This window comes from Malurus melanocephalus, unplaced genomic scaffold (genome assembly GCF_030028575.1).
Source record: "Malurus melanocephalus ecotype Western Australia unplaced genomic scaffold, MMel_1.1 scaffold_94, whole genome shotgun sequence".
Classification (NCBI taxonomy): domain Eukaryota; kingdom Metazoa; phylum Chordata; class Aves; order Passeriformes; family Maluridae; genus Malurus; species Malurus melanocephalus.
Window position 1 is genome coordinate 2165791 of NW_026623326.1, and position 27032 is coordinate 2192822.

Consider the following 27032-nt stretch of genomic DNA (forward strand, 5'->3'; position numbering starts at 1 on the left):
GCTGAGATTGAGACAGGCATATTGCCTGCCGGTGGCTTTCACCTTCTAGGGAATTGCAGTAATTGCAAATGTGGATGCTGGTTCCCCTTTCCAAAACCTTTCTTCCTGCTATGATTTGCCATTTGATTGCTGCGTTTTTTGGTACAACAGGAAGTCATGTTCATGGCATACCCTGCGCATGAGAAAGCGGGCGGAAAAGGAGAGCAGTGGCAAAAATGAAGCCAATGGGCCACGTAAATCCAAGGATATTCTGGGGAACAAAGTCTCTGTTAAAGTGAGTAAGGCCATCTGAAAGCTCTGTGCTGCTCTCCTGCTTCCCATCCTTTCCACCCCCTGTAGCATCCTCTCCCRAGAGAGGGAGGGGGTGGCAATTTTAAGTTTGGGTTTTGTTTTTTTGTTGTTCTTTTTTTTTTAAACTTCAGTTATATTTTTTTTTGTTCCTTTTTTGTAGTATCCATTTTAGCAGGATTTTTGCATGCAAGATAAAATGCAGTCTTTGTTTTTTTTGGGTTTTTTTTTTCCTGGCATCCCACATGCAAGTAAGTAATCTTCATTAAAAAACCCAAATATATACATAGATAAATAACTTAAAATTGGGACACCAGTGAGTTAATCTGCAGCTTCATCAGAGCAGCTGCAGCAGTGAGAGAGCCRCTGGGTGAACCAATGGCCTTGCTGAAGCTGATTTTTCTTTAGGTCAATATTTCACYAGATGTTAAGATTAGGGGTTCCCATCCTGGGGATGCTTGAGGTTTTCGGTCGAGGGAGATGGTCTCAATGACCTTTTTCTTTCCATGTTATCAGACAGGGCAGAGCTGCTGACTCTGTCTTGCCAGGAGAAGGTCTCGTGTGTGTCTGTGTGTGTGTGTGTCTGTGTGTCTGCGTCTCTCTCTCTTTCTCTGAGATCTCCCAGTATGGAAAAGGTTGAGAACTGTGGGGTTAAGCTCCATCTTCTGCTCTGGGTRCCTGACTACTGTTCTCCAACTCAGAGGATCCATCCCTATAAAGCGACCATGAGGCCTGCTCAGGACTAATCTGGGGCTTTCCCTCCCAACAGAGGCAAGCAAACACTTGTTGTGATTTTGACACAACCAAAGCCCAGCCTTGGTTCAGGAAAGCACTTGAGCATGTCCTTTGGATCCACCCCTCTCCAGGAGAGCCCATGATTAAGTGTTTTCCTTTGCAGAGGCTTTCTGTCTTACAAGCCTGGTGCAATAGCCCTGGCATGTGCAAAGGGAGGAACCCTGGCACTGCATCCCCGGTGCCCTCGCACCCTCTGGACGAGGAAGGACTGCGCCCGAGGGAAGCGGCTGCTCCAGCATGGTGGCACAGTTCTTCCTCCTCTCGCTTCCTCCTTGTTTTCACTACCTGAACGAATTGCAGAACCACTGCTGCTTCTCTGGCAAAAGCATGTCTTTGCCTTTGCTTCCCTTGATTTGTTGTCGGTTTGTTTTTTGTTTGTGTTTTAGGAGCATTTTCCCTACTGTTACCCATTTCCATGCTGCTCGCAGCTGTGCTGCTCTGCCCTGACTAACCAATCTCTTTTCTAATCTCTTGTTCTCTTTCTTCCTCTTCATGCTGCCAAACAAGGAGACAAACAGCTCAGAGGAATCAGAGTGCGATGACCTTGACCCCAATACTAGCATGGAGGTAGAGACAATCATCCTTGTGATTATTTTTTTCCCAAGAACGTGTCTGTTTTGCAATGCCTTTGCTSCAAGGGGAGTTGGTGGGTCTGTACTGCTCGCAGGCATGGGTGCCAGTTCACTGTGAGTCACACCAAGTGTCAATTCTGGTTTTGCCAAGTCTTGAACTGGAGTTTGGGCATCTCTTGTAGTGGGAGCAGTGCAGGCAGCTCAGTAACAAGCTCCTGCTGAGCTGGAGGCTCACATAGCCACCCTCAGTCTATGTTTCCCACCTGGGACCTCACCCCAACAATAATGTATGTGTGCCAGCTGCTGATATACCAAAAACACCCCTTGTCCTGGCAATGCACGCTTGAGCTGCCAGTCAGGCCTGTGTTRTAAATCACTGAAGCAAATGTTGTCGTACCACAACCAGCACTTTATCTAGAAAATCAGAAAAGACAATGTTTCCTTGAAAGGAAAATGGTGAAACCAGTTGTGTGACTGTACCTGTATCATAGGCAAGGCTGATGCAGATAGGTGGACCCAAATTATGGTACATTATGCTACTGTTTTTGCAGTGTGAAACCACTGTTCTCGTGGAGTGCCTTGTTGAGAGAGCCTGAAAAAGCTTAAAATCATGATGAGTTATGGATCTAATTCTCCTCGATTAAGAGCTTGCAGGATCTTGGTTTGGTTTTTTTTTTTCCTGTTTGTAGTGGCCACACAAAGCATTCCTACACTTTGTTCCAAGGCTGAAAGAGGTTTCTGCTGACACAGGCAAGGACATGGTTGAGAGAGACGGTGATTTTGTGGTGATGACAGGACAGCTCACTGGAGAACAGGGATATCTGTGTCCTAGCAGATCTCCCGGATGCTGTTAGCCAGGCTGCACTATAAACATCCTGCAAAAGAGAGCTGATCTTCCTCCTGGAGGGAAAATAAAAAAAAAGGAGAGAAATGAATTGAGGTGCACCACCTAAGCTGTTAACCTGAAAGCTCAGTTTTATTTGAATTGTGTTGGGATGTGTACTAAAGGAAAGCTTTTGACCCAGCTGACATCCTGGAGATTGAATGGTCCTTACCACTAAAACTGCATTATTCCCAGGGGTGYGTTTGCATTTCCAAAGAGCATTTTGCCAGGCACAGGTAACAACTGGAAGTGCGTGTATTTCTTACAAAGCTGTGCCCATTATCATACTTGAGTCTCTGGAAGCTTTCACTCACTGAAAATTGCCCTGGGGAGTAACAGGTGGCTGAGACAGCTGATTATACAGAGCTGGGTGAAAATCACTGTTCTTTTGCAGAGGATTTCTGTGTTTTGACTTTGCTCAACAGGAGGAAAAACAGATGGTTTAGAATTTCCAGTGGGAGGTATCTGAATCCTTGCGCTGTCAGCATTTCTAGTCTTTTAKATGGTTTGATCTGGGTTTTTACCATGGTACAGTTTATTGTTCTGAAGTTCAGGTGGAAAAAGGCTTTTTTAATTAAACCAAAACACCAGTGTGAAGTCTTAGCTATGGTATCAGCCTGCTGTTGGGGGAGTAACTGTGTGCCTTCTGAGTGACTTGATTTACACTCAGAAAGCCCCATCCTGCATCTCCCAGGTCACTTACTGGAGGTGACCRTGCCACTGCACTGCAGTCCCCAGGAGCCACAGTGCTCCTCGTGGCTTGGAAAGCTCAGGTTTGCTTCTGGCAAAACTCTCTGGGGCTGAGCAAATATTTAAAATGGCAGAGGGAGAGAAAATAAGAGAACAATTGTGGGGGTGACTTACTAAGGTCACACTGCCCTGCAAGGAGCAGCATGGCCCTTGCTTTGTGCTGGTTTTAGTATATCTGCAGCCAGGATTGAGTGTGGTCATCTCGYTGGTCTAGATAAGAAATACTGGGGGGAAGAGATTGCTGATACCCAGAATAAAAACTAAATAAAACCATCTGGAGGGAGCAGAGCAAGGGCAGGTCATGAAATGCTCATGAAGCCCTAGAAGAGGACATGGGGAGTCTGGTCTGTAAARGTCTGGGGTATTCAGCCACTGCTGTTCTCACTTCCCCTTCATTATGGGTGTTTTTGTTCTCCTTTTCAAACCTGTTACAATAAATGAGCTATGTTACAGCCTGGGAAGCCAAAGTCTTTTCTCATTAAATCAGAACAAGSTAATTCCAACACCAGAGCCTGATTCAGGGCTCCATGGATCTTGTAGGCTTCATGTGCTGGGCTTAGAAACTTAAACAGCCGTGCTACCCCTCCAGTCCAACCTGTGGGCAGTGTGCGAATCTCACCTGGTTTTGCTTTCCCTGCTCTGCATGGAGCATCCACTGATGAGTTCCCAGGACAGCTGGACACAACGTGACTGCCCAAGGAGAGGGAGTGCCTTGTCCTGCCCCCTGGCCAGGCTCGTGAGGGGTTTTATAGGCACTGRCAGTGCTGGTAGAAGAGCTGTGTCCCAGCCAGCCACACTCAGAGGTGCTGTCCTGTGTCATTGAGGTGGAGTGATCATTACAGCCAGGTAATAACAGGGCAAGTCAGTCACCTGGCTTCTCTCACAGGACTGTCACCCTGACATCCCTCTTCTTCCCTTTGTGCCTGGGAATGTGCACCCCTGGCTGGACTAGAGAGAGCAGCCTCTAAATGCAAAGCAGATGTATTAATTACCTGGAAACAGTGAACTTTACCTGCACCCCACTCACTGCACCAGAAGTCAGCAAGGTGGTCATTGTACCCTTGAAGTCCCACAGCGACTGTGGCCTTTCAGATCTCACTTTGTTTGCTTTTAATAAAATACCACAGTGGATTCTCTTCAGGAGATTCCAGCTTTCTGAAAACATTTTGCCTTTGTTTCAAGGGGACACAAAGACAGGAGGAAATGTGGAAAACATATAGAGCAGGAAACTGAAATTCTGGGTGACTGTTTAAAAGAACTRAAATTCCACTACTGGGTTTTTGCTCACACAGGCCTTGGAGAATTTCCTATCCATTGTAGCTTAGACTAGAAACAGCATCTCTTGGCGACTGTTTTTTTCCTSTTTGTTTATTAATATTAATGAAAGTGCATAAAGATGGAAATTRGGTTTAGTTTTCTCCCCCTAGTTTTCTGCTTTGTGCTCTAGTTTGATAAAGCAGAAGTCATGAACTCACTCATTAAGTATGTGAGTGTAGGAGCAGGCACTTAAAGACCATGTGTAGCCATGTGAGTCGATAGGAGTAACCTGTACTTAAGAATGATCAAAGTCTCCCTTTCCACAGCTCTGTAGTTAATTGCACAGGGRCAGGCAGCTCCACCTCTGGAAGGAAGGTGTATGCCTTTGTGAATCAGTAAATATCATCCACACCCAAGTCTGGGGTCCTGGACAATGACACAACTAATTGTCCTGCAATTCTGTGTTGTAACGTTTCATGGAGTTGCAGTGTTGCTGAGGGGTTCATAAATCAGCTKTGCAGATCCCATCAGGATACTCTCTTGTCTGAGGGAACGTTCTTCCAGCAGTCAAAAGATCTGACTGAGCTAAACCTCACTAAATCCAGCAGCAGCTCCTGCTGGCTTTGGGATGGACCTCACGTGTAGGGTTGTGACACGGCTCCAGACGTTTTGTACAACTCCAGCTGCAGTGTTCTGAGCTGGCTGGTTGACACACGTCTGTCACTGAGCCTCTGGTGTGTGTTCTGCTGTCTCAGCTCTGCAAAGGGGAGGTGAAGCCCTGGCCAAGTCTCTGGTAGTGCCATCGTTTGTTTGGTGAGCTGGTTTCTTGCCAAGGTACGTACTCTGGGCTTCTTGCTCTGTTTTTTTCATTTGTGACATTTTAGCACATCAAGAACACCTCAGAGACACTTAGAGCAAGATAAACACTAGGAAACATTGTCTGAGGAAGGGTAGTGTGTWAGCACCCCCACAGTCCACGTGGCTGAGTGGATACAGCATTGGYTCCAGCTCCACTCAGCTCAGGCCARGAATTCCCAAGTGCTTTAGGCAGATCACTTCACCCACTGCCTGAGGCTGTCCATCTCAGGAGTAGATCTAACACCTCCTTGGCAAAATCTTATGCAATACTGGTAAGAAAGGCCTCTCCTGGCCTGTTACCCCAGTGTGAATGAGTACAATCCTGAGAATTTCCCTGAGGAAATGTTTCCCTGAGGAAACACTGCTGTTCTGCTGCCCTAAGGGTCAGGGATTGCTGAGACAGACCAGGAAGGTGGCTCATCAGGTGTCACACAGCCTGAGGCAGCAGCACAGACRTGGTGGATTAGCTTTTGGAAAAGCAAGAAGTGACCTACTTCATCTGCAGGAAGGTGTCGAGTGCTACAACGCAGTTCCAGGAACATCCCACAGTCTGTCATTCTGAAAATCTCAAAGTAATGTTGACCTAGTCAGGAGATGGGTGATATACATTTTCCTTAAAAAATGAGTTCACCTAATATCTCTGTAATTCATTTCATTTTTTCAGAGAATTGTAATTTTTTTTGAGTGTGGTAGCAAGGAACATGCTGCTGAATCTGCTACCAGCATGTGCAAATATGTCAGTATTTTATTTTAACTCAGTGACCAAGAGGTTTCATGAAATGTTTATAAAATGCTTGGAGTAAACATGCCCTCTGCTGTTTAGGTGAAGCACTGATCCTGGGTTAGGGGAAAAAAATATTCTCAGTCCTTAACTCCTGGGTTAGGGGAAAAAAATATTCTCAGTCCTTAAATCCTTAAAAAAAATCCCTTAAAATGGGATTGAAACATGGCATTGGAAAAATCGGGACATCCACTGGGCCCTGCTGTGCATTGGGTGTCTGGGCTGTGTGTAAGCTCTGCAGGTAGGTGGGGTAGGCATAGCAAAGACCCTGCAATGGAGAAGCAAACCCTGGCCAAGGTGAGAACCCTCTCAGGCAGCCGAGCTGTGCTTGCAGAGAGTTTTGGGCCCGGCCATTGGCGTGGCAGGGTGGCTTCTGCCTCCCCACCAGGGACAGCACGTGGGCACAAGTGAAAGATAAGAACATGCTAACGATGCCTTTCTGTCTTTGTAACATGAGCTTAATAAACTAGGAAAAATACTCCCAAATACTGCCTTTCTGGAGAAGCACCCATGCTGCTTCTCTAAAGCCTGACTGTAGGTTACACTTAATTGAACTAGATCTAAGTCACTTAGATCCCTGCCGGTCCCCAAAGGCATTCAACTGTGTGCTTCAGGTCCCTTTCTTGGTCYGAGCCCTGAAACAGCACAGGCTGGAAGAGGGAGAAGCAAGGTCTATTTCTGGCTTTTTATTAAATAACTCTAACCTGTCCTCCCATTGCTTTATCTCACCCTCCTCCCTCCAGCTGTCTTTTTTTTGTCTGGTCAGTGTTAGAYCCCACATCACTTGAGCAGAGGCCATTTCATGGTCTGCCTTTTGTTACCTTGGATAGGATTTCCATTTTCAGCTGTCATTGTATGGAAAACAAACTTACCTGGCCACAGAGGGGAACCTTACCAATTTTCACCTGCCCTGGGCCATGCAACAAGTATTCTGTCCAATGAAAAAAGAATCTATCTCATCTCATCTCATCTCAATTAAAAGTATGTTTCAAGGAAAAAGCCCAGCTTTAATTCTTACATGCACTGCGAACTGAGTTTCATCCCCTTAGGGTTTGTGTCTGCATGGTGTGGACTGASCCTGAAGATGGAGTGAGAAGTTCTTGTGTTGGGTCATTCCATCCCCATGAGTTTGTCCCCTCACAGCCAGAGGGGCTGCCACACTGGTGCAGGAGGTGTGCAGGAGACCTGGGCCACCTCCCCCTGCTCATGGCCACTGTGGCTGGGGTTCTTGGCTGAGGGCTGGGCTGTGAGATCCTCGTTCAGATTGCTGCAGGGGGAGTGGGCAGGAGCATCTCTGGGGGGATCCAGCCCTGGCACCAGCAGGAGGCTGTGGAGAAGCAGCTCACCCTCTGAGGGCAGTGAGGACATGCGCTGGAGCTCCTCCACCCATGTAGATTAAAAACCTATTTGGAAATTAAGAAATTGTTTCCAAAGGTCTTGCACTTAATCTGGAAGGGCTTTAGGGAGGCTGCCATCTCCTGCCTTCCAGCCCAGAAACCTGGCCAGCCTGCAGGGAGAGGCAGCAAAGCCCTGGGGACTGGGATGCAGATCTGGCTGTGAACCTTTGCTTTTCCATTTCTGCCCTTCTCACCCCATCATTTGATGCCCTTCTTAAAAGCAGAAGAAATCCCATTCCCTAATAAGGTGATGTATTAAATCTCTTGAACGTTCTCATGCAGACAGACTCTTATTTTTGTCTAAGCTTACAGCAGGCTAAAGCTGTGATGTGGCTGTGGGGGTGTTGTTAGGTACCATTTGATTAATTAACAGATGAAGTTTTGTGAAAGAAAATGTAAATTTTACCCACAGACTCTTCCAATATTATCTAGCAGTGATAATTTTGTTTCTGCTATTCTCATGGTGAGGCAATGAAAAAAATTGGTAAGGCAATTATTGTAAATTATTGTACCTTGGAAGTCACTAGAAATGTAGAATTATTTATTTRTAGAGGTATCCATTACATTCATTATTGTACTTGCATCTTCTAATGAATCCTTTAGAGTTATAAAATTTATATAAAGTGTTAACGAATGTTTCTTTTTCCCGATCTCTAATCCTACAGGGATGGAGATCAGTGAATAATAAGGAATTTAGTGCATGCTGCAGGGAAGGAAAGGGAGAGCTTTGGAGAATGGATACTTCAGTTAAGCCAAAAAAATGAAGATGTATGTGCAAATGAGCTGATGCCTGAGGTTACTCAGCTGAAAAGTAGATGGTGTCTGTGAGTGAAAGTGGCAAGCAATGGTTACCCTCAGAACAGCTTTGTCTCCCTTTGCTGTRTTGTGTGAGAGATACAACTTAATCATGAAGATCCATCTCTCTTTTTTTCATATGCACAGACAGAAGAAAGGATGTTTTCCATCCAGTACCCTGCTGTGACACAATTTCATCCTTCTGCAGGGTGCAGGGGTGTGAATGTGGGTCCTGGACCCTGTGGAGCAGCAGCTGCTGCCCCTGAGTCCCTGGGCTGTCAGGTCTGTGTGCTGCTGTTGGTGCCCAGCTGCTCCCTTTGGAAGGGACTCTGTGCTTGCCTGCTTCATTTGGGTTTYGTGCTGGTGGTAGGGGAAAGCAGAGCCTGAGGTCTCAGTACTGGTACCAGAGCTTGGCCTGGGGCTATAAAGAAAGGCTGTGAAACCAAAATGTGCCCAAATGCTTCCTCAAATGGCACCCTGAGCCATCGACCTCGGTAAACTATTTATAAAGCCAAAAAATATAAATATAAATCTTGAAGATGGATCTGCTTTATTTTGAAGGGTTATTGCTTCTGTTTTGTGGCCTGGTTTCTGAGCTTYGGCAAAATCTTCCTATCAATTTTGGCAGGCCATGAATTAGGTCACTGCTTCATTGGCATCTTCCAAAATAGCTCCGAAATAAATAGTAACAAAGATATTTAAGGCGAGATAAACCACATTGGTGTTTATGGTGCTTGAATATGAAATTATTAGATTGAGTTTGAATAACAAGGGYTTATGAGATTATTAAAACAGTTAATGAGGCTAAAACCCCTATATATTGTACACCACAATGTTGCTAGGATTGATTCTGTAAGAACTTAGTGGTGTTGTCTTTGTTTTTTCTGCCTTTGCTTTCAGGGTTACATTGGTGCATAAACACCACAGAGTAACAGCAGCTTTTCAAGTCTTTGCTAACTTGCTCAATTAACTACTTAGAAAAAAATAACTCCCAGTTTTCCAAACCTACTTTCAAGCTGAAAAGTTCCCAGCAGTCCAATGAAATGAGTGAATGTTTACTCATTTTGATAAACCAAGAATTGTTGCAGGGCTGATCCTCGACATTGGGCAAATTGAAACATTTATGGTTTAGTGCTTTACCTTTTTTCTCCTGAAGCTGAGCACAAGTTAAAAGACGTTGCCTCCAGACCTGGTTAGTGGCCAGGTGCTGGTGACATGCCCCAGGTGCATGGTGGCTGCAGGTGCTGTGTGACACAGGTCTGGAGCTGGGCATGGGGGATGCACAAACCACCTCTGCGAGGAAGCAGTAATGGCTTCATCCTTATCACCCAGGCAAAGAGAAAGCACGTCCACCCTCCTCAGCTTTGGTGTTGTGCCTGTTACCTGTGATATTTCATCATTTACTTCCCCAGGTGTGCTGTCACTAGAGCTTGCTGCACCTGCTGGTTGTTAGAAGGTGCTTGCTGCCACTGCAGTGCTTCTGCAGTTGTGGTCACAGTCACCACGGTGCCTTGTGAAATCGGATGTCTCTTTGTCACTGTCTAGGAAATAAATGCTCGTATCTCTTTGTATTTTTCAGATAATCAACCCCAATTTCATTCAAGAAGGTGAGTTGAGGACAGCTGTGCTACAGTTGTGATTTACTTTGGTGCCACAGCATGCTCTGCATCCAGCAGCATTTGCAGTAAAGGCAGCTCTCTGCTGCTCAGTCCCAGGGAAGGCAGGCTCAGACAGCCTGGGGCCACAGGCCAGGCTGAACCCCTTCCCCCCAAATCTGCCCTCTTAAAATCTCATCCACCTGCCAGAGCACAGGGCTGGGGGGTGGACACTCCCCTGCACTCTTTCTCTGAGCTGTCGACAGCTGGCTTTTAATGGAGGGCAGTTTCAATGGCATAATCCCAGGACTCCCAGCTGTTTGGGATCCAGATCTCATAGTTCATCCTGCAGTGTATTGTCTAGCCTTTTATGACTCGAGACAGCCTCACCTGCAGATTAAGAAGTATCGTGTGTGTGTGTCCCCATGGTTTTTTACAGTGGCTCCAGAGTTTCTTGTGCCATTAGTGGACATCACCTGCCTGCTTGGGGACACAGTGATGCTGCAGTGCAAAGTTTGTGGGCGACCCAAACCAACTATAACCTGGAAAGGACCGGACCAAAACATTCTGGACAATGACAATAGCACRGCCACTTACACGGTGTCATCCTGGTAAGGTCCTGCCTGTGGATMCCAACGTAGCTGTGCTTGATGGTCATGTTACCCTCAAATATGGCAACAGCTGGCTACAAGACTCATTAGGATGCAGTTAATTAAGTCTAGCATGGCATGTCAGCACATCAGTCCAGCAAACATTGGTTGGAAAGGGTCAGACTTTGGGGCTGGGGTAGCTGTATTTGTTTCCCAAGATGATGTAGRATATATCCACAAAGTGCTGCTGGCAGACATTGCTCCCATTGACTTTCTGAGCCAGCTGCAAGCCAGAATGTTTACAACCTATTAGTTTGGCTAGGATTGCCTCTGCTGGGGCTTCTCTGCTTGAGTTTGATCCCATGATCTCCTTTGGGAGTCAAGCAGAGAAAACCCTCACCACCTTGCAATACCCCTATCACTGGACATTTCCTTGTCTTAGGGGCAGAGATGGGCTTACAGTTTTCCTGASCCTTTCCTCAGCTGTTCCTAAAAAAGCCCACATGTGCTCCTGGGAAGGCAACATCTGGYTGTGCTTGGACAGAAAGATGCTTGTCATGATGTTCCTGGCTTGGCTAGCAGAGAGGAAAACTATCTTTGCAACAAGCACTGGGAAGATTCTGTAAGATCTGGAGTTGAATTCAGGTCAGGTAACAGCCTGCTTGCTGCTGGATGCTCATCTGCAGCTTATATAAGCATTTTGGGCCAAACGCAGTGGAAATCTCCAGGAGGCAATCTTTCATTTGAACTTTTCAGCACTTCTGACTCAGGCTGAAATGAATCCAGGGAATACAAAGTCACTGAAAGTGAAAAAAAGAACACTAAGAGAGAAGGGATTTTACATGTTCAATACAAAAACCCCTTAGATCTGATCAAGAGATTCCTTCAGAGACCATCAGCTTGTGTGGCTGCCCCAGAGCATCCAAAATTGTCTTTAGCTATTGCTCAGTAGATCTCCTAGTGCCTTATCTTCAGCCTCTGGCTGGGCTTGGGATGTTGGGATATTTCCATACAGAGGGTTCTGGTTTTTGTCACAGTCCTCTGCCTGTGCGTTGGCTCCCTGTGCACTATCAGCTCTTGCGTTGTTACTCAAATACTCTTTCCAGTGAAGACACTGCCTGCCAAGCAGAGGCCCAGCAGATCAGTRGCTCTTACAAATCTTGCTGCCATGAGTGTCTGGCTTTCAGGGAGAGGGGATATTTTTGTCCTGTTTAAAACTAGCACAGTCAGACCATCAAAAGCTGCAGTGTCCAGACAGTTATCCCAGCAACCRTGTCCTTCTACAGTTCCTGACAGATTAAGCATTCAAGAACTAGCCTACTTTTGCCATCAAGGGAACTTATTGTTGGCTCTAAGCTGGGTCTCCAGTACAGCTAAAACAGTTACACAAGCAAAATCCTTTAATTCAGGCCAGCTCCCTCAAATTGCATATTGGAGACTGAAGTGTGCAAACAGCAGTGACTATGAACAGACCTGCTATAAATTCATGAGACTCTGCAGAGCTGTTTATTTTCTCAGATTAGCCCAAAGACTGAATGTGTCTCATGAGCTCAGTGCTGTGCTCCTTACCCCTGGGTATTATGAGATGTCCAACCTTCCAACGGGGGTCCTGGCAGCAGCATCAGATCTATGGCAGGTCTGAAGCTCCCTGGAAATGTCACCCTGTGCTGTGTGACTGTTTCCTGTATCTGTGGGAAACCCAGTTTGTTTGATTGCATTAGACTTCACTGCAGAGGCACAGCAGTTCACCATCTTCCAAGATAGGAAAGATGTATGTGGGTAAAATTCCAGATATTCTGAGTCTAAGCATCCAGCTCTGGACAGGCACAGGCAATATTCAAACTCCTGTACTTKGCTTGCTGTTGGAGTGATCCTTCACATCTCCTCCTAGGCCACAACAGACATGAGGATTTGCATGGCAGGCAGTTTGGACCAAAGATTTGCTCAAAGGTTTCATTAACAGCCAAACCCTTGACATATGGAGCTGTAGTACTTGGGCATCAAATTGCTGGAGGGATGTTCCTTCAAATGAGTTAATAGGATTTGTGTGCATGTGTGTTTGCAATGAGGCAGGACAGGAACCATATATMAACCATTAGCAAGTGAAGCAGTGCTTTATAACGGGGCCTTCCTGCATCCACAGCGACTCAGGAGAGCTCACCTTGAAGATCTGCAACCTGATGCCTCAGGACAGCGGCATCTACACCTGCGTGGCAACCAATGAGCACGGRACCGCMTCAACCTCTGCAACCATCAAAGTCCAAGGTAGCACATCTGACCTTAACACACGGGATTTTTCCTGTGTGTGGTTCCTTGGTGGGGGYTGGGAGCACACAGGAACAGCTCATGCAGAGGCAGGTGATGTGGAGCTRTGCCAGGTGAATTGAGATGGTGAAGTCACACAACCATTCATTCCTCAGCCACAATTCCCACTGATGGCTGAAGGCTTTGCATGCTCTTTGTGATTGATTAAATYGTCTGACCATAAACATCACATTTGGGAAATGAAAATGCACTGGCACTGGTTCAGCTCCTGCATCCTGCTCACAGTGCTGCTTCCCATGGAGCTCACTAAGGTCAGCCAGGGGAAGCTCAGCTCCCTCAGGCTGCCAAGTCCCTGCAGGAATGATGCCCCAGCTGAGTGCAGGAAGCTCTGGGCTTTAGAATCTGCCTGRAGCAGATCTCTGGGCTTTAGAATCTGCYTGGGATCCAGYKACACCAATTTTCCACCTCCCSWTCTTTTTAGGGGACAGAGGAAGTGAGAGTAAAATTTGGCCTTGGTGAAACTGTTCTTCAGGGATTCAACTTGGATACATGTCTCCAAGCCTGAATTCTCAGCACCATTCTCAGACCCATCTAAYTGTAATGAATATGAAATAATGAGTTGATGCTCATTGCCTCCAGCTCTAGTAAGGGATCTGTCAGCATGGGAGATGAGAGGAGCCAGCTGTGGTGAAGGGGATGGTCCAGAGACAAATGTCTAACTGGAGACTTAGAGACACAGCAATGTCATTTAAAAGTCGATTTGTTTGGTCTCACAAACCACCCTAGATATATAATTTCTMCAATTTATCCAAGCAAGTCAGTGGCTGCACTGACTACTCCTGTGCTGAAGGGAGCCCTAAGCAAAGCACAGAAGTGTTACTGGTCATTTGTCAATCTGCTCCCAAGCACACAAAGCACCACACACGCAGAAGAGCTCCCATACACASAAAAGAGCTCTGAATGCCTTGCTTGTGTCATTTTTGGATATTCAGTGGTAACTGACTCSTCACCTGCTGCTTTGAGAAGTCCCTCTACAGGATGCAGCTGTTCTGTGGTGACCTGATGTACCTGATCTTCCGAATAAAGCATTAGCACTTGTTGAGTGATGCTGGACTTGGCATTGTTTTCTCTTCCCAAGGTGTGCCAGCTGCCCCAAACCGCCCCATTGCTCAGGAGAGAAGCTGCACCTCTGTGATTCTGCGCTGGCTGCCCCCATCCAGTACAGGCAATTGCACCATTTCAGGCTACACTGTGGAGTACAGAGAAGAAGGTAAGAGATGTGCTTGCTGCCTGTGAGAATGAGAACAGGGTATGTTTCCTTTATGACACAACAGGTCCCAAAAACATTCTTATCACCACTGGGGTGCCACTAGTTATAGCTTACAGATCCCAGATCTAAGGCAGAAAGAAACCCCTCTGTCATCCAGTCCAACCTCTCATATATTACAGACCCTTCTGCTTTCTCTGGTTGTTTATGACAAGTAAAATGTGCTAAGCTAAAACATACCCATCACTAAGGCATCCTTTTATCATTTGCATTCTACCTCCATGGTGTCCATCCTTTCAGGAGGGTGCTTCCCAGAAATGCAAAACCAAATCAGCCTCATTATTTTTTTGATCTGGATAAAGTTGTAGATCCCTGCATACTTTTCAAGCTCAGCTCTGAAATCCATTTGTTCTTAAATCCAGCCATCCTTTTCCCCTGAAAGAATTAGTTAGATATTAAAAGCCCCATTTTCCCAATATGCACAGGCATGTGCTCTTGAAAAGAGCATTTGAAATGATTCACATCCCTTTTTACATTYTTCCTGCAAAGGTGTGAGGGTCCCTGGGCAGTAAACCTTGCCATAGATATATGGCCTCCATTTTTTCCCCTTCATCCTTCAAAAGATCCTATCCCATTTTTAGTAAATGTGCAAATCTAATCACTCCATCATATTAATGCCTTCTCCTAGTGAATATTCTCCCTTGACCCTCACTGTGCCATCAGCGTGACTGGCATCCTTGTAGAAAAATAAAAGCTCCTTATTAACAATGACCCYAAAACAAACAGMAAAAAACCCAGCAGKGTTTTCAGCATTCCTCCCACTTCAAAGGTAAAATAGACTCTTGTAAAACCAACCATGACCTTGTGAGACCTGGCAATTGGAATTTGTCCACAGTACACACAAAACAAATTGGCCATGGTAAATACTGTAAAGTTAAAAGGCCCTGAACTTACTAAAAGGAGATAAAAGTTTATGTATTCTTGAAGAAATCACTGTCTTTGGCAGGGTTCTGTGTTCCAGGGGTCCTTTTCTGTTCTCTGACCCTGTACAGGTGAGTAAGTATTGCTCCTTTGATTACCACAGGTTAGGCAATGGTTGGGTTTGTTTCTGATAGGAGCAGGAACACATGACAGTCACAYATTTCTTTGCTGCAATTCTGCTCATCTGCAAGCTGCCTGTGTTAAGCCTCAGAGATATGCTTCTCTTCCTGAAGCTGCAGCTTTCATGTAGCCACCATATCTTCATCTGCAAAAGCATTTGGATTGCACTGACACCCTGTCCCAGCTTCATCTCCCTTGCCCCTGGTTTTGGGGTTTTTTTGCAGTCTTTCTGCTACTGTTTCTCTCCTAGCAGAGCTGTCATCAAATCAGCCCTCCACTTCTGTCTTATCCCACTGCCCTGAGACATCACTTGCAGCACACAATCACAGCTAAAGTGCTGGAGAGATCAGCTTGTCCCTGGGCTGTGCTTTTTCCATCATTATCAGTCACCTGAGAGGCATTTCCTTATTGTCTCATTTAGCCAGATGGGAAGGTGGCTGCCACACATAATAGCTTCCTGTGATCCATTTCTGGTTTAACAGTCTGCTGCTACATTGCCTCTTAAAAACCCTGTAGATTTGAACCTCCCAGAGAGAGYCTCAGCCCTGAGCTCCCCTTGTCTCCCTCTGTCCAACAGGCTCACAGGTCTGGCAGCAGTCGGTGGCCTCAACTTTGGACACGTATCTCGTCATTGAGGACCTGTCCCCAGGCTGCCAGTACCAGTTCCGAGTGAGTGCCAGCAACCCCTGGGGGATCAGCTTGCCCAGCGACCCGTCCGAATTTGTGAGGCTCCCGGAGTACGGTGAGTGAGCGCTGCAGGGAGGGGCTGATGCACTGGAGTCCACCTGTGCCGTCTGTATGGTGTGTTTTGATGGGTCCCGATAAAAACAGGGATCCTGGACCAACTACAGTACAGGAAAAAGCCTGGGAGATGCTCAGAGCCAGTTCCTGTCCCCAGAAGKGATATTCATGTCTTCACTTCCACCCTCTGTGACAGAGGCTATTGCCGATTCCGAGCAGGTCCCTGCTTTCTATCCCAAGACTATTTCTTGTCTTTATCTCTGCCCAACAGGCTCCATGTCCTGGCTGGTATGTCCTCCCTTTTTGGCAATGCCAGCAGCCCCAGCAGCTTCTGCTGGGCAGCCCCGCTGGAAACTGCAATCYCGCTTGCCAAATGTCCCTCCTTGAGCAATGCAGCTGGAATAGGAGTGCTGTGATGGAAGCAATTCCCAAGTGCTTGGTGCTGTAGGAATTTGGGGTACAGCTCACTCTCAAAGGCGCTGTGAGCAGAGCCCACTTTTCCCCACATTGTTATWCCCCAGGAGTGTAACTAGGTCTGTGACTGGCTTGGATAGCCTGTGCTGGATGGAGCAGGAGCTCACACAGCACAGCTCTACCCCATCTCTGTGGCCCTTTTCAGCCCAAAACTGCAAGGACGGATTTGAGTCCCCCTTATCCATACCTTCCCCTGGGGAGCTCTGGCATTTGGTGGTCCAGCACACTGGACCTGTGCCTGAGCAGTAGGAAACCAGACTYCTAGTGATGTTTCCTGTCTTAATAATACAGTCTCACATAACTTTAAAATACAGTCCACAGCAACTGTCTTTAAATTKATATCTTCTTGAATGTTCTTTGTTCTCTCAAAGACTCTGCTGCTGATGGTGCCACTATTTCATGGAAGGAAAACTTTGACCTTGCCTATGCAGAGCTGCATGAGATTGGGAGGTAATATTAACCCTGCTTATCACTGCAATGAAACACTCAAATAACAGCTTGAAGATTTTTCCTTGGTGGGGAGTTTAGGTTACTTTTGTATCTGGCTTGAATACTGCTGCTCCTTTCAAAGAGCATTGCATATCAGATACTGATTAAAATACTGTCTAAATTCTGTTTTTCAAGATAAGTTCTGATTTGAGAATTGCAACTTGGCAAAATGGTGAACAATTAGGCTGCCAAATCTCTGGCAGTTGGTATCTTCTGTGTCATCTCTGATCCGAGGTCCTGATTTGAAGTCATGACAATTTTCTGGCTCTGGATAAGCTTAACCTCAAAGACTGAGTTTGCCAAAACACTTGGGCATGTGACTGACTTATCTTTGCAGATTGGGAGTGAGTTGRACAGAGCCTAAATAGGAGCAGCACATGTTGTCAGCCCTTGAAGCTCTCCACAGATAACAGATAAGGGGCATGCAAATAATCAGGTTAATGCAATTAGTTCTTCAGCTCAGATGTCAGAGACAAGTAATTCGAGGGTTGAAAGGACAGAAGTCCCTCTGGTTGTGTAGAAAGCAGTGATGTATCAGTCAGAGCTCAAGTTCAGCACTTGGTTCCACTGCATAGTTTTACTTTCAGGAATGGTACCATGGTCTGTATGAGTTTCCTAAATGCTTTCCTGACAGCTTTTTCTTAATTTCTTACTGTGTGTCTGAAAAAGTGAGTCAAAATGGTAGGTTAGTGATTATTTAACAAGGCTTTTCTTACAGTTGTTTGAGAAAGTTTGGTCTCTTTAATTAAGCAGCTGGAGAAGGGAGACCCACAGCTAAAATAAAAGGAGATAGAACCTGTAAAAGTGGCAGCAAATTGAACCCAGGGGAGGTTGTTAGAGGATATCAGTATGGCTGCACAAAGCAAAGTGRCACCGTTTGCTCTCAGTGTTTGCTAATCCCCAAAGAATCTCTACACCCAGGGTAAGAGATGGAGTGCCTTTGTTGGAAAAGGTTATGAACAACTTGTTAAATCTGTTTCCTTGTGAAATATTAATGTGCTGAATCAAAAAACCCTTCAAAAATCACTCWGTTATTGCTCTAAAAACTAGGCATGATTTATTCATGAGGCCACTTCATTATACTGTTTTCTTTATAATTTCAGGGGTCGATTCTCCATAGTAAAGAAATGTGTCCACAAAGCCACCCGGAAAGATGTTGCTGTAAAATTCATTAGTAAAAAAATGAAAAAGAAAGAGCAGGCAGCACATGAAGCAGCTTTRTTACAACACTTACAGCATCCTCAGTACATCACTATCCACGATACCTACGAATCTCCTACTTCGTAYATCTTAGTTTTGGAACTGTAAGTACTCAGAGGTTGTATTCAAGTGTCAGGGTAGGACAGCCCTRTTAAAGCCTAGCACAAAAATAACCCTAAGTTCAGGAGGGCAAAGATTTTATTGATTGTGCTGTGAAATGAAATAGCCATTTTCTGCACAGTTTCCACTGCCTTTTCTTTACAGTAGGTAATATTCAGAGGGACAAATAAAACTGTTTGCTACTTGGGTGAAGCTTGGGTAATTTGTCCCATTGAAAARCATCAGACTTACTTGGGCAGTTTAGTCCACTTTTTACATTTGAGTAAAAGTGTTTCAGCAAGATCAAAGCCTACATCATTCTAATGCTTTTTGGTAAAAAGACCTRTGTAGCAGCCATGCTTGCTCCATAAGGAGAAACAGGAACCAAATTCCAAAATGCTTTGTTACAGTATATCCAACAAAGTATATTTGGGCTATTTGATGTTTGTTTGTGAAGATAAATAAAGTAGGTGGAAAACTTTTATTGGGCTCATTTTCCCACAGAAAATATTACCAGCTGAAAATGTCAGTRATTTTTTTTCCTGCATTATGTAACCAGCTCTATAAATAAATAGATGAATCCAAATAATTAAGAAGCTCTGTTTCCAAAGGGATTGTCTCTGTCTGTTGAATCCATCCTTAAGCAAATGASTTTACTTCAAGACTGATGCTAAATTTGTCAAGGACTGGAGATAACAAYTGAGGATTAATCATTCTACCACTTCCATGGCCTGTGGTATCTTGAGATAGCATTAAATACTCATCAGATCTTGCATTTTATTTTCCTTCCTTTTTTAGGTCAGAAAGTTTCCATTGCAMTTTTGTTTTCAAATATGAACTGTTTGTAGAGATTCCAAGTGATGTTTCATGCGCAGGGTTTGGTTTGTTCGTAGGATGGATGATGGTCGTCTCTTAGATTATCTGATGAACCATGATGAACTCATGGAGGAAAAGGTGGCGTTCTATATAAGAGACACAATGGAAGCCTTGCAGTACCTTCACAACTGCAGAGTGGCTCACTTAGACATAAAGGTAAGAACAAAGGAGAATGATGCTGTTAYTCTGTGCCCTGGAACAGACAGTTCCCAGCTGCACAGACCAGGAGGAGGTGCAGCCTGTACCCCAAGGAGATGATCACTAAATGGACAAGCTGTTGATCAGAGGAAGGAGTCACTGACCTGCAGCGCCAGGTCTTTGCCTTCAGACAAGCAATGCACCTTTTTCCTTTATTCACTGGTTTGTTCCCAAAGGCTTTCTAGATTTAATGAAGGAGAAGAAAAATGTCTGAGAGACATGAGTGAGATGTCACTAGCACCTGACTGAAGGGGAACTACGGAATATGGTTTGGGCTTAACTCAGCCACCAAGCTTCCTCAGCAGAGCTGGCTCATGCCCAGGCACTTCAGGGCAGGCCAGAAGGAGCCCATGTSCTCCTCACATGTGCAGCAGTGCCCTTGGGAGCCCAAAGCAAGGGGAGGGATRGTGCCAGGCAGCAGAAGGTGGGCAGGGCTGGCAGGAGCAAAAGAAAAGAAAAGCAGCACATTGCATTGTGCTGCAGAGCCTGAGAGAGGAATTGGGTGGGAAATACACCCAGGGAGGGGTTCAGAGGAAGAACAAAGAACAAGTTGTACTGTGGAGACGAAATTGGGGTTTTCTYTAACGTCACACTCAGACTAGTACAGCTCGTACCTGCTTTTTGAGCACACATGGCAGGAGGCATTGTACTGTCCTGGATTTGGCATTGTACTGCTGTCCTCCCCAGCATCCCAGTTATCTTGGATGACAGAGAATTAGCCATTGAAGTTATCACCAAGTATTTCAAGTTTTGTGATTTGCAGCATTGATTCTGATTGCCACGGATATCAGATAATTTATAACTCTTTGCAGACRTAAATGGCAATTAAAAATGGAGAAAGGGATGAATTTAACTTTCTTACGTACTGTACAATTCAGATCTATTCTCATGTCAAATTAAGCGATACTTTCATTCTTCTGCTCTCTCTACCCCTACAAAGAAAATCCATTTGTACAGAACCGTGTGAGAATTAGACAGAAAAGACTAAATCATCCTGGTTTCTGTCTATGAGAGAGTTTGTATTTTTTGCTCTGTTTATATGAGCTGTCAAAAAGTAGGTATTACTTGGAGGTAAGAAACTGCAATGAATTCTCTGTTTGATTATAAGATACTTCCCAGAAACAAGGTGGGAAGCTAATTTTCTGTGACCTATTTGCAGTTCCCCTGAATGAGGGATGCTAAATAAAGCACCTTCTGTTGCTAAGTGGGAAGCAGGAGATGCACTGGCAGGGACAGCAGACCTGTCCATGGACTGTGTTGTCCCAGGATCCTGCTCAAGGATGTGTTGATTTTGTCCACTGAGACTGCACAAGAGAAGAGCAAGCAGAGAGACTGGAACAGCAGTGTAATGAACGCTTTATATATATAAATATATATGTGTGTATATGTGTGTGTGTGTATATAGCCAAGAGGCAGCAGTTAAATATACATGAGGATAAGGGAGAGAACAAAAGATCCAGAAGAGTACAAGAAGTAAATTCAGAAATCAGAGCTAAAAAAGGAAGGATAATCCATCTTAAGTCCCCAGAGTGAAGTGTACAGGCAAGGTTCAGCATCTCCCACTGAGAGAGGCCTTAAATACTGAGAGTTGCTAAAACAGAGAGAAAACAAACTGGGATGAAATGTAACTGCATGCTGGCTTGGAAAGCTTGACTGTGTCCTGGTATGTATAGGGGAACATTGGGAGCTCTGTGTCAACTGACAGCAACAGTAATGTCACACACCAGAGTCCCTCCCAGGCTAGCGGGTGCAAAATTGAACATTTACTTCATGAAGAACATTTCTGYTGCAAGTTACACACACTTACTTAGCCAGCTGTCATCTGAACAAATGGAATCTAAATAAACTGATCAGCTATATACAAGTCTTAGTAAAATTTAAAAATCCGTTCAGTGCTCTTAATCTGTAGAGATTAGTTTGGGAAAATAAACTGTAAGTATTTGGGACAAARTGCAAAATCCCAGTGTGTTGCCGTAGTGCTAAAAAGGATCTTGTACTTGCAACTGCAGCACTGATCTGAATTTGGAGCAAACAGCAGATGAGCTGGTTCCTTATCATTTACTCTCCTGAGCTCTACCTTGCACATCTGATTAAATGCAAGTTCTGATTGGCTATTAAAATAACAGGAAAYCTACACATTTTATTTGCCAAAATATAGTTATGATTAAGTTTATATCATTGTATTTTCAACAGCCAGAAAATCTGCTCATTGATTTAAGAATCCCAGTGCCTCGTGTCAAGATCATTGATTTGGAAGATGCAGTTCAGATCACAGGTCACTACCATGTCCACCACCTCCTTGGAAACCCAGAGTTTGCAGCCCCTGAAGTTATCCAAGGCCTTCCTGTCTCCCTGAGCACGGATATCTGGAGCATTGGGGTCCTCACCTACGTCATGTTAAGCGGYGTCTCTCCGTTCCTGGATGAAAGCAAAGAGGAGACTTGTATCAATGTGTGCAGAGTGGATTTCAGCTTCCCACACGAGTACTTCTCTGATGTGAGCCAYGCTGCCAGGGATTTCATCAACGTTATCCTCCAGGAAGACTTCAGGAGAAGGCCAACGGCAGCCACTTGTTTACAGCACCCGTGGCTGCAGCCACACAATGGCAGCTATTCCAAGATCCCACTGGATACCTCCCGCTTGGCCTCCTTCATCGAGCGCCGCAGGCACCAGTACGACGTGCACCCGGTCCCCAGCGTCAAGAGTTTCCTGTTGAGCAGGATGAACCCRGGCACATAGGGCCTCCATCCACAGGATCCTACACTGCTGGCCCTGAGCCGGGCACCAGGAATGCTGCTGGGAGCACACAGGCACCAACAYCTGGATCTGGCTGTACATATCCCATGTCTGGCGTTTGCTCCCTCTCTTGGGGCACGTGGTATTGTCACATCCATCACTAAAAAAGGACTGCAGGAAGCAAACACCGACTGGGAACGAGAGCCAAAATTGCAGTTGCCTTAATCTTTGTGAGGCAGCCTTATAAGAAATCCTCTTGATCTTGCTGAACTGAATTCAAAATGTACAAAAAATTAGGAGTAGGATAGTGGTGGGGAGTGAGACCAGGCTAACTTTAGCATGTACTGCAGAACTGGACTGGTCAGTTTTTGCTGAAATCATTGCGAGCCTGCTCCAGGTTATCAGTCAGATTTCTCATGCCCCTTATGTCCAGATGATTTCAGTGGGGACTTTGCCTGCATAGAACTTGCAAGATCAGGCTTCAGTCACTGCTGAATCAGCTTGTGGTGGCGTGGCTTAGGTACACTCCTGTTGCATGGTAGTGCTCAGACCAAAATCCTCCTTTAAGCCCTCCCTGGGCTTTCTGCTGTGTTAAGTCAACGTGCAGCACCTTTCGGAGCTATGAATAAGGCAATGAATTCATTGGAGCATACGGCTGGTTCTGACTAAGCACAATGGGACTATGGTGGGTTTTTTTAAAGCATTTTATACACACTGTACAGAAATATTTTGCAAAACCTGTGCATTGAGAAAAGGCAGAGTCCAATTTTTGCAGTATCTGTAAACTAGATGATGATGGCGATGAAGACAATTTTTTCTATCACAGGTTTTCAGTATACATATATTGTATCATAGATATAAATATATATAAATATAAAGGATCCTGTTCCATTTCTAGCTTCAGAATTGCCTGGCCCAAAGTCCATTTAAGCCTTTCAGAGTGCAGTAGGAGTGGTGAGTTCATTCTTGTGCTTACAGCTTTAAAATCGTTTTCAGTGTTTAAAGTATGTCATTTGTTTCATTTCCAAACTTGTAAATATCTCTCAGCTACCATTAGCACCTCATAACCAAAGCATTCATGAGGATATTTTTATGTCCAAAAATTTGTAATAAAAAACCAATATTCACAATTAAAACATTTCTCTCTTGCAAGCCAAGTTGCAACATCATCATATTGATGTTACAGTGACAGTGCCAGCCTTAGGTATAACCAACACAGGGAGTCTGCAGTGACAAATCAGCAGTTTGTAGGTTGGCCAAATCTTCCTTTCCAGAAATGGGAATGGAAGGGGAAACCAGCTGGGGCTTCCCCATCCTACTGCTACACCACAAAGCCCTACAGCATTGARGGGTTATGATCAAAGACACTTCTTTCCCCTGGCATGTGGGGACTTTGTCTCGGTGCTGAGTGCCATTTGTGTGCCTGTAATAGGAAATGGCAATTGTTACCAAAGGTTTTCCTAAGGAAAATGGCTTGGTGTGCTCATATAAACTCTCTAGTAAGGATGAGAGTCAAATCTCATTTACCATCCAAGTAACTGCACTGTGAGCCTGCACGAGCAAGCGCTGTCTCTGCCAGTAGGTGGTGGAGATACCCTGCAAGTACTGTTAAATTCTCAGGGCTCTAAAAGCCCTTTTTGGACCACYTCTAAACTCGATTTCACAGCAGGGAGGAGACCTGGCCCTTCTGTTTGTGCTTGCTCTATCACTACACCAGACTGGTCAGTATTTTGCTAGTGGACAAGAGAGGTGGCACAGCAAAAACCTTCTCAGCATTCAGCACTGAGTGTGTGCAACAAAGAACAGCCCCTGACAGCAGGAAACCACAGGCAGAAGGGTGAGCCCAGGTGCCTCAGCAGAATCAGGAGCGGTTCAGGGAGAGATCTAATACAGGGAGGGAGTTGTGGAAATTTTTGAAAGAGACCAGTGTTCATGGAAGGTTAAACTTTTTGAATCATCTAGAACCTATCTCAGTTCCTCTGTAGAGCAGCAGCTGATTTTCTAAGCAATCCAGCAGCACCTCTTAGATAAAGAGCAGATCCTCATCCTGAGCAACAGTGCAAAGTATGCAATTTCTTAACAACTGAATACAGACAGCAGTCAAGGGGGGTCTTTAATTACCACCAGCCTCAGGTACTTTCTCACTACAGGACTGTCTGTACTTTTTCCTATTTGTCAAAGCTGGCTCTTTGTGCTGTGATTGACTCTTCATGGAAGCATAGTCTGTAAAACCCACAGCTTTTATTAGGCCATGGGTACAAGGTCTTTCTGCTTGGTGTTAACACAAACAAATTCTCATGTATCACATGAAATTTGGAGTTATTTMGCATTTTGTTTTCCTACCTCCTGCATTCCCATGTCAAACTGCAACAGCAGACACTTTGGATGCAGAGGCGGGGGAAAGCTGGATTGTTTAAAGGAACATTTAAGCCTCTCATTGCTATCAAATAACAGAAGAGAAAACCCAAAAGACTGAAAGAGGGACTATACATAACTAGATATCGATGCTCAGATTAAAAAAAGACTAACTGAGAGAGCTGGAAGTGCTGAACTCTGAAGATTTGGGATATTCTGGGATTTCTTTCTTTCRTGGTTTTGCTTTTCTATGTTCGTGTTAGAGAACACCTCTTTCTAGGCACTGCTTTTCTTAGAGCATGTTCAGGAATACTTGAACCAGTTAAAATTTCAATGTAACATTTGCGATTATCAACTGTTCTTGCTTTTTATCTCAAAGATTTATTTTGCCTAAATAATACCAAGGTGACACAGAATGCTGCCATACAATAAATACGGAGGAAATAYCCTGGCTTGGCTCTTTCAAAGTCTTTTAAAGCCAACCTGTGGTGCCTCTGCAGATACAACAGTTCCTGTAACTCTGCTGCAAATTGAAACTCCATTGTAAAGAGATTACAGGAGCTCAGTAAGTAGGCCTGGAATGCACCCAACTGGGTGAGAAAAACTATAGCCAAGCTATGTAGCATTCTCCAGCTACTGAATTTTTTGGTGCATTAAATACTGTCTGTAACAGAGTTTCTCAAGAAAGCTCCCCAGAGAACATCTGACCCCAAGGGGAAGATTTCCACCTGCAGCTGTACCACTCAGGGTGTTCCCAAGGCGAGTGAAGGTGTGGTGGAAGCTGTGCCTTTAGCTTCTCCAGCAGCTTCCAACTATCCAGGATGGCCAACAAGAATACTGACAACAGTGCACCACARGCTCTGTGTGGAGTGGCACTGTGCACACAGCACTGCCTTCAGACATATCCACAGTGCTCTTAGCTTGCTCTGACATCAAAGTGTGGCTCACAGTGTCCCCAGGCACTGGGTGACAGGAAGGCAGYGGCAAAGGTGCTGGTGACACAGAGCCCAGAGAACACAGTGGCATGGGGGACTCCTTATTTAAGATTAATGGCTGGAGACTTTAGTACTTAAAAGCAATCCAGGCTTTAAATTTTATAAAATGTCTCTTCTCAGTGATACCAAGTTTTGTTTAGTCTTGCTGCCCTTTTTTTTCAAAAGACTATGGATTTTTTTCTTCCCAGTATCTTTCTACTTCTAAGTTAACGCTGAGACAAAGTCTGTGCCCTCAACTGACCCATACAAGGCTGTAGCTTCAGTGAGTTCATCAATATTTCTGACAATGCTATTAGACCTTTGCTTCAAATACTGTGAATGCAGAACCACACGTTATACCCTGACTATATACCACCCTTTTCTTGCCCTTGCAATGAGGGGACTGCATCAAATGACCTGGGATAATACAAACTTCAGAGACAGATGTAAARGCTTCTCTGAGCACATAAAGGTCTAACAGGTAATTTACATGCATAGGGGCTCACCACCTGGTTTTGTTTCTGTTCCTTTCACAGCAGAGGTGGATTCTCCTCTAACACAGGGCTTGGGTTTATTTTCGAGCTCATTCACTCATGTCCCATCAGAAAATGGTGCTTTCCCAAGGAAACAAAATAAAATCCYATTTTACTAGGCTGACTGCACACTGCCATCAAGTGATGTACTCTCGTTCTGGGATCTGTATAGTGCTGAGTGTTTCCATTGCGTCAGGATGCTGAATGTTTGCTGTAACTGTAGTCTTTATTATGGAGCTAGTGAAAAACCAACATCTCTACTCAAGCCATATTTTCACCTTCATGTCYAATTCTGATGCTGGTGCTTTTACTTCTCTTTCTACCAAACTGTTCAACACTGCTCTGCCACTGAATTTGCTGATAATTTCTGGAAAGCAAATGCAATAGCAAATGAAAAAAATTAATAAAATTTAAGTCTCAGACATTCACTCAGAACAGTTGGAACATATTGATGCTTTTCAATCTTAGCAACAATCCACTGAAGGGGAAAAAAGAAACAGTATTGCTAATAGCTCAGCATTTTCAAGGTGCAAAGTAATTCCACAGCCTTAATTATTTCAGTGTATTGCTGGTCTGCCTTAATTGTATCTTCAGTTTTATTGCGGATTTCATTTTGTATGCACACAATATTGGTTTGTAAAGGCAGGTTTGTAAATATTTCCTTTGTAAGTCTAATCACTCACGTGTACTGTTGTGAGGTGACTACTTGCTGTCCCATGTTGTTGTTACTATACTGCGGTGTATATGATCATCTACAGATGTAGCTTCGACCTGTACATCTCCTGTCCTTGCATTCCTATAAATARAGTATACTAACGACTCCATTTCTGGGCTTTTTTTGATTAAATAAAGTTATTCAGAGAAGAACGGGTYAGTCTTTCTTCACACGGGTGGCATTTTTCTGAGTGAGGCCTTGGAGGCTCAGGGCTGCCGAGTGCTTCGTTTATCTCATCTTTTCCAGAGGGACTGTCACCATGGCTGCATCCACCCAGCGGCTTTTTGGGAATCCCGCCGGGAGCCGACACGGCCAGGAACCCTCGGGCCACATCAGACTCTCCGTTCACCGGCGGTTTCTGCTTCCCAAGGGAATGGGCTGAGGGGAGAACTGGGAATGGTTCGGATATCGGGGAGCAAGGCCGGGACGGCGCAGCTGCGGCTGCCGC

The 27032-nt window shown here is 45.0% G+C and overlaps 1 protein-coding gene across 7 annotated transcripts in view; it reads left to right on the forward strand.

Moving 5' to 3' along the window:
• KALRN (kalirin RhoGEF kinase) overlaps nt 1-25321 on the forward strand; it is a 464979-nt gene extending 439658 nt beyond the window's left edge. For 6 of the 7 annotated variants that reach the window (XM_057368576.1, XM_057368577.1, XM_057368580.1 and 3 more), the window contains 11 exons: nt 151-274; nt 1591-1650; nt 9956-9983; nt 10411-10582; nt 12705-12826; nt 13965-14096; nt 15772-15936; nt 16781-16859; nt 18002-18202; nt 19091-19229; nt 21465-25321. In XM_057368576.1, coding sequence (XP_057224559.1) covers nt 151-274; nt 1591-1650; nt 9956-9983; nt 10411-10582; nt 12705-12826; nt 13965-14096; nt 15772-15936; nt 16781-16859; nt 18002-18202; nt 19091-19229; nt 21465-22010 — 1768 coding nt within the window. In that variant the 3' untranslated portion in view covers nt 22011-25321. Of the gene's footprint in view, nt 1-150; nt 275-1590; nt 1651-9955; nt 9984-10410; nt 10583-11044; nt 11207-12704; nt 12827-13964; nt 14097-15771; nt 15937-16780; nt 16860-18001; nt 18203-19090; nt 19230-21464 lie in introns of those variants that run through there. The other variant, XM_057368581.1, reaches the window with a different exon arrangement.
• The last annotated feature ends 1711 nt before the right edge of the window (nt 25322-27032 follow it).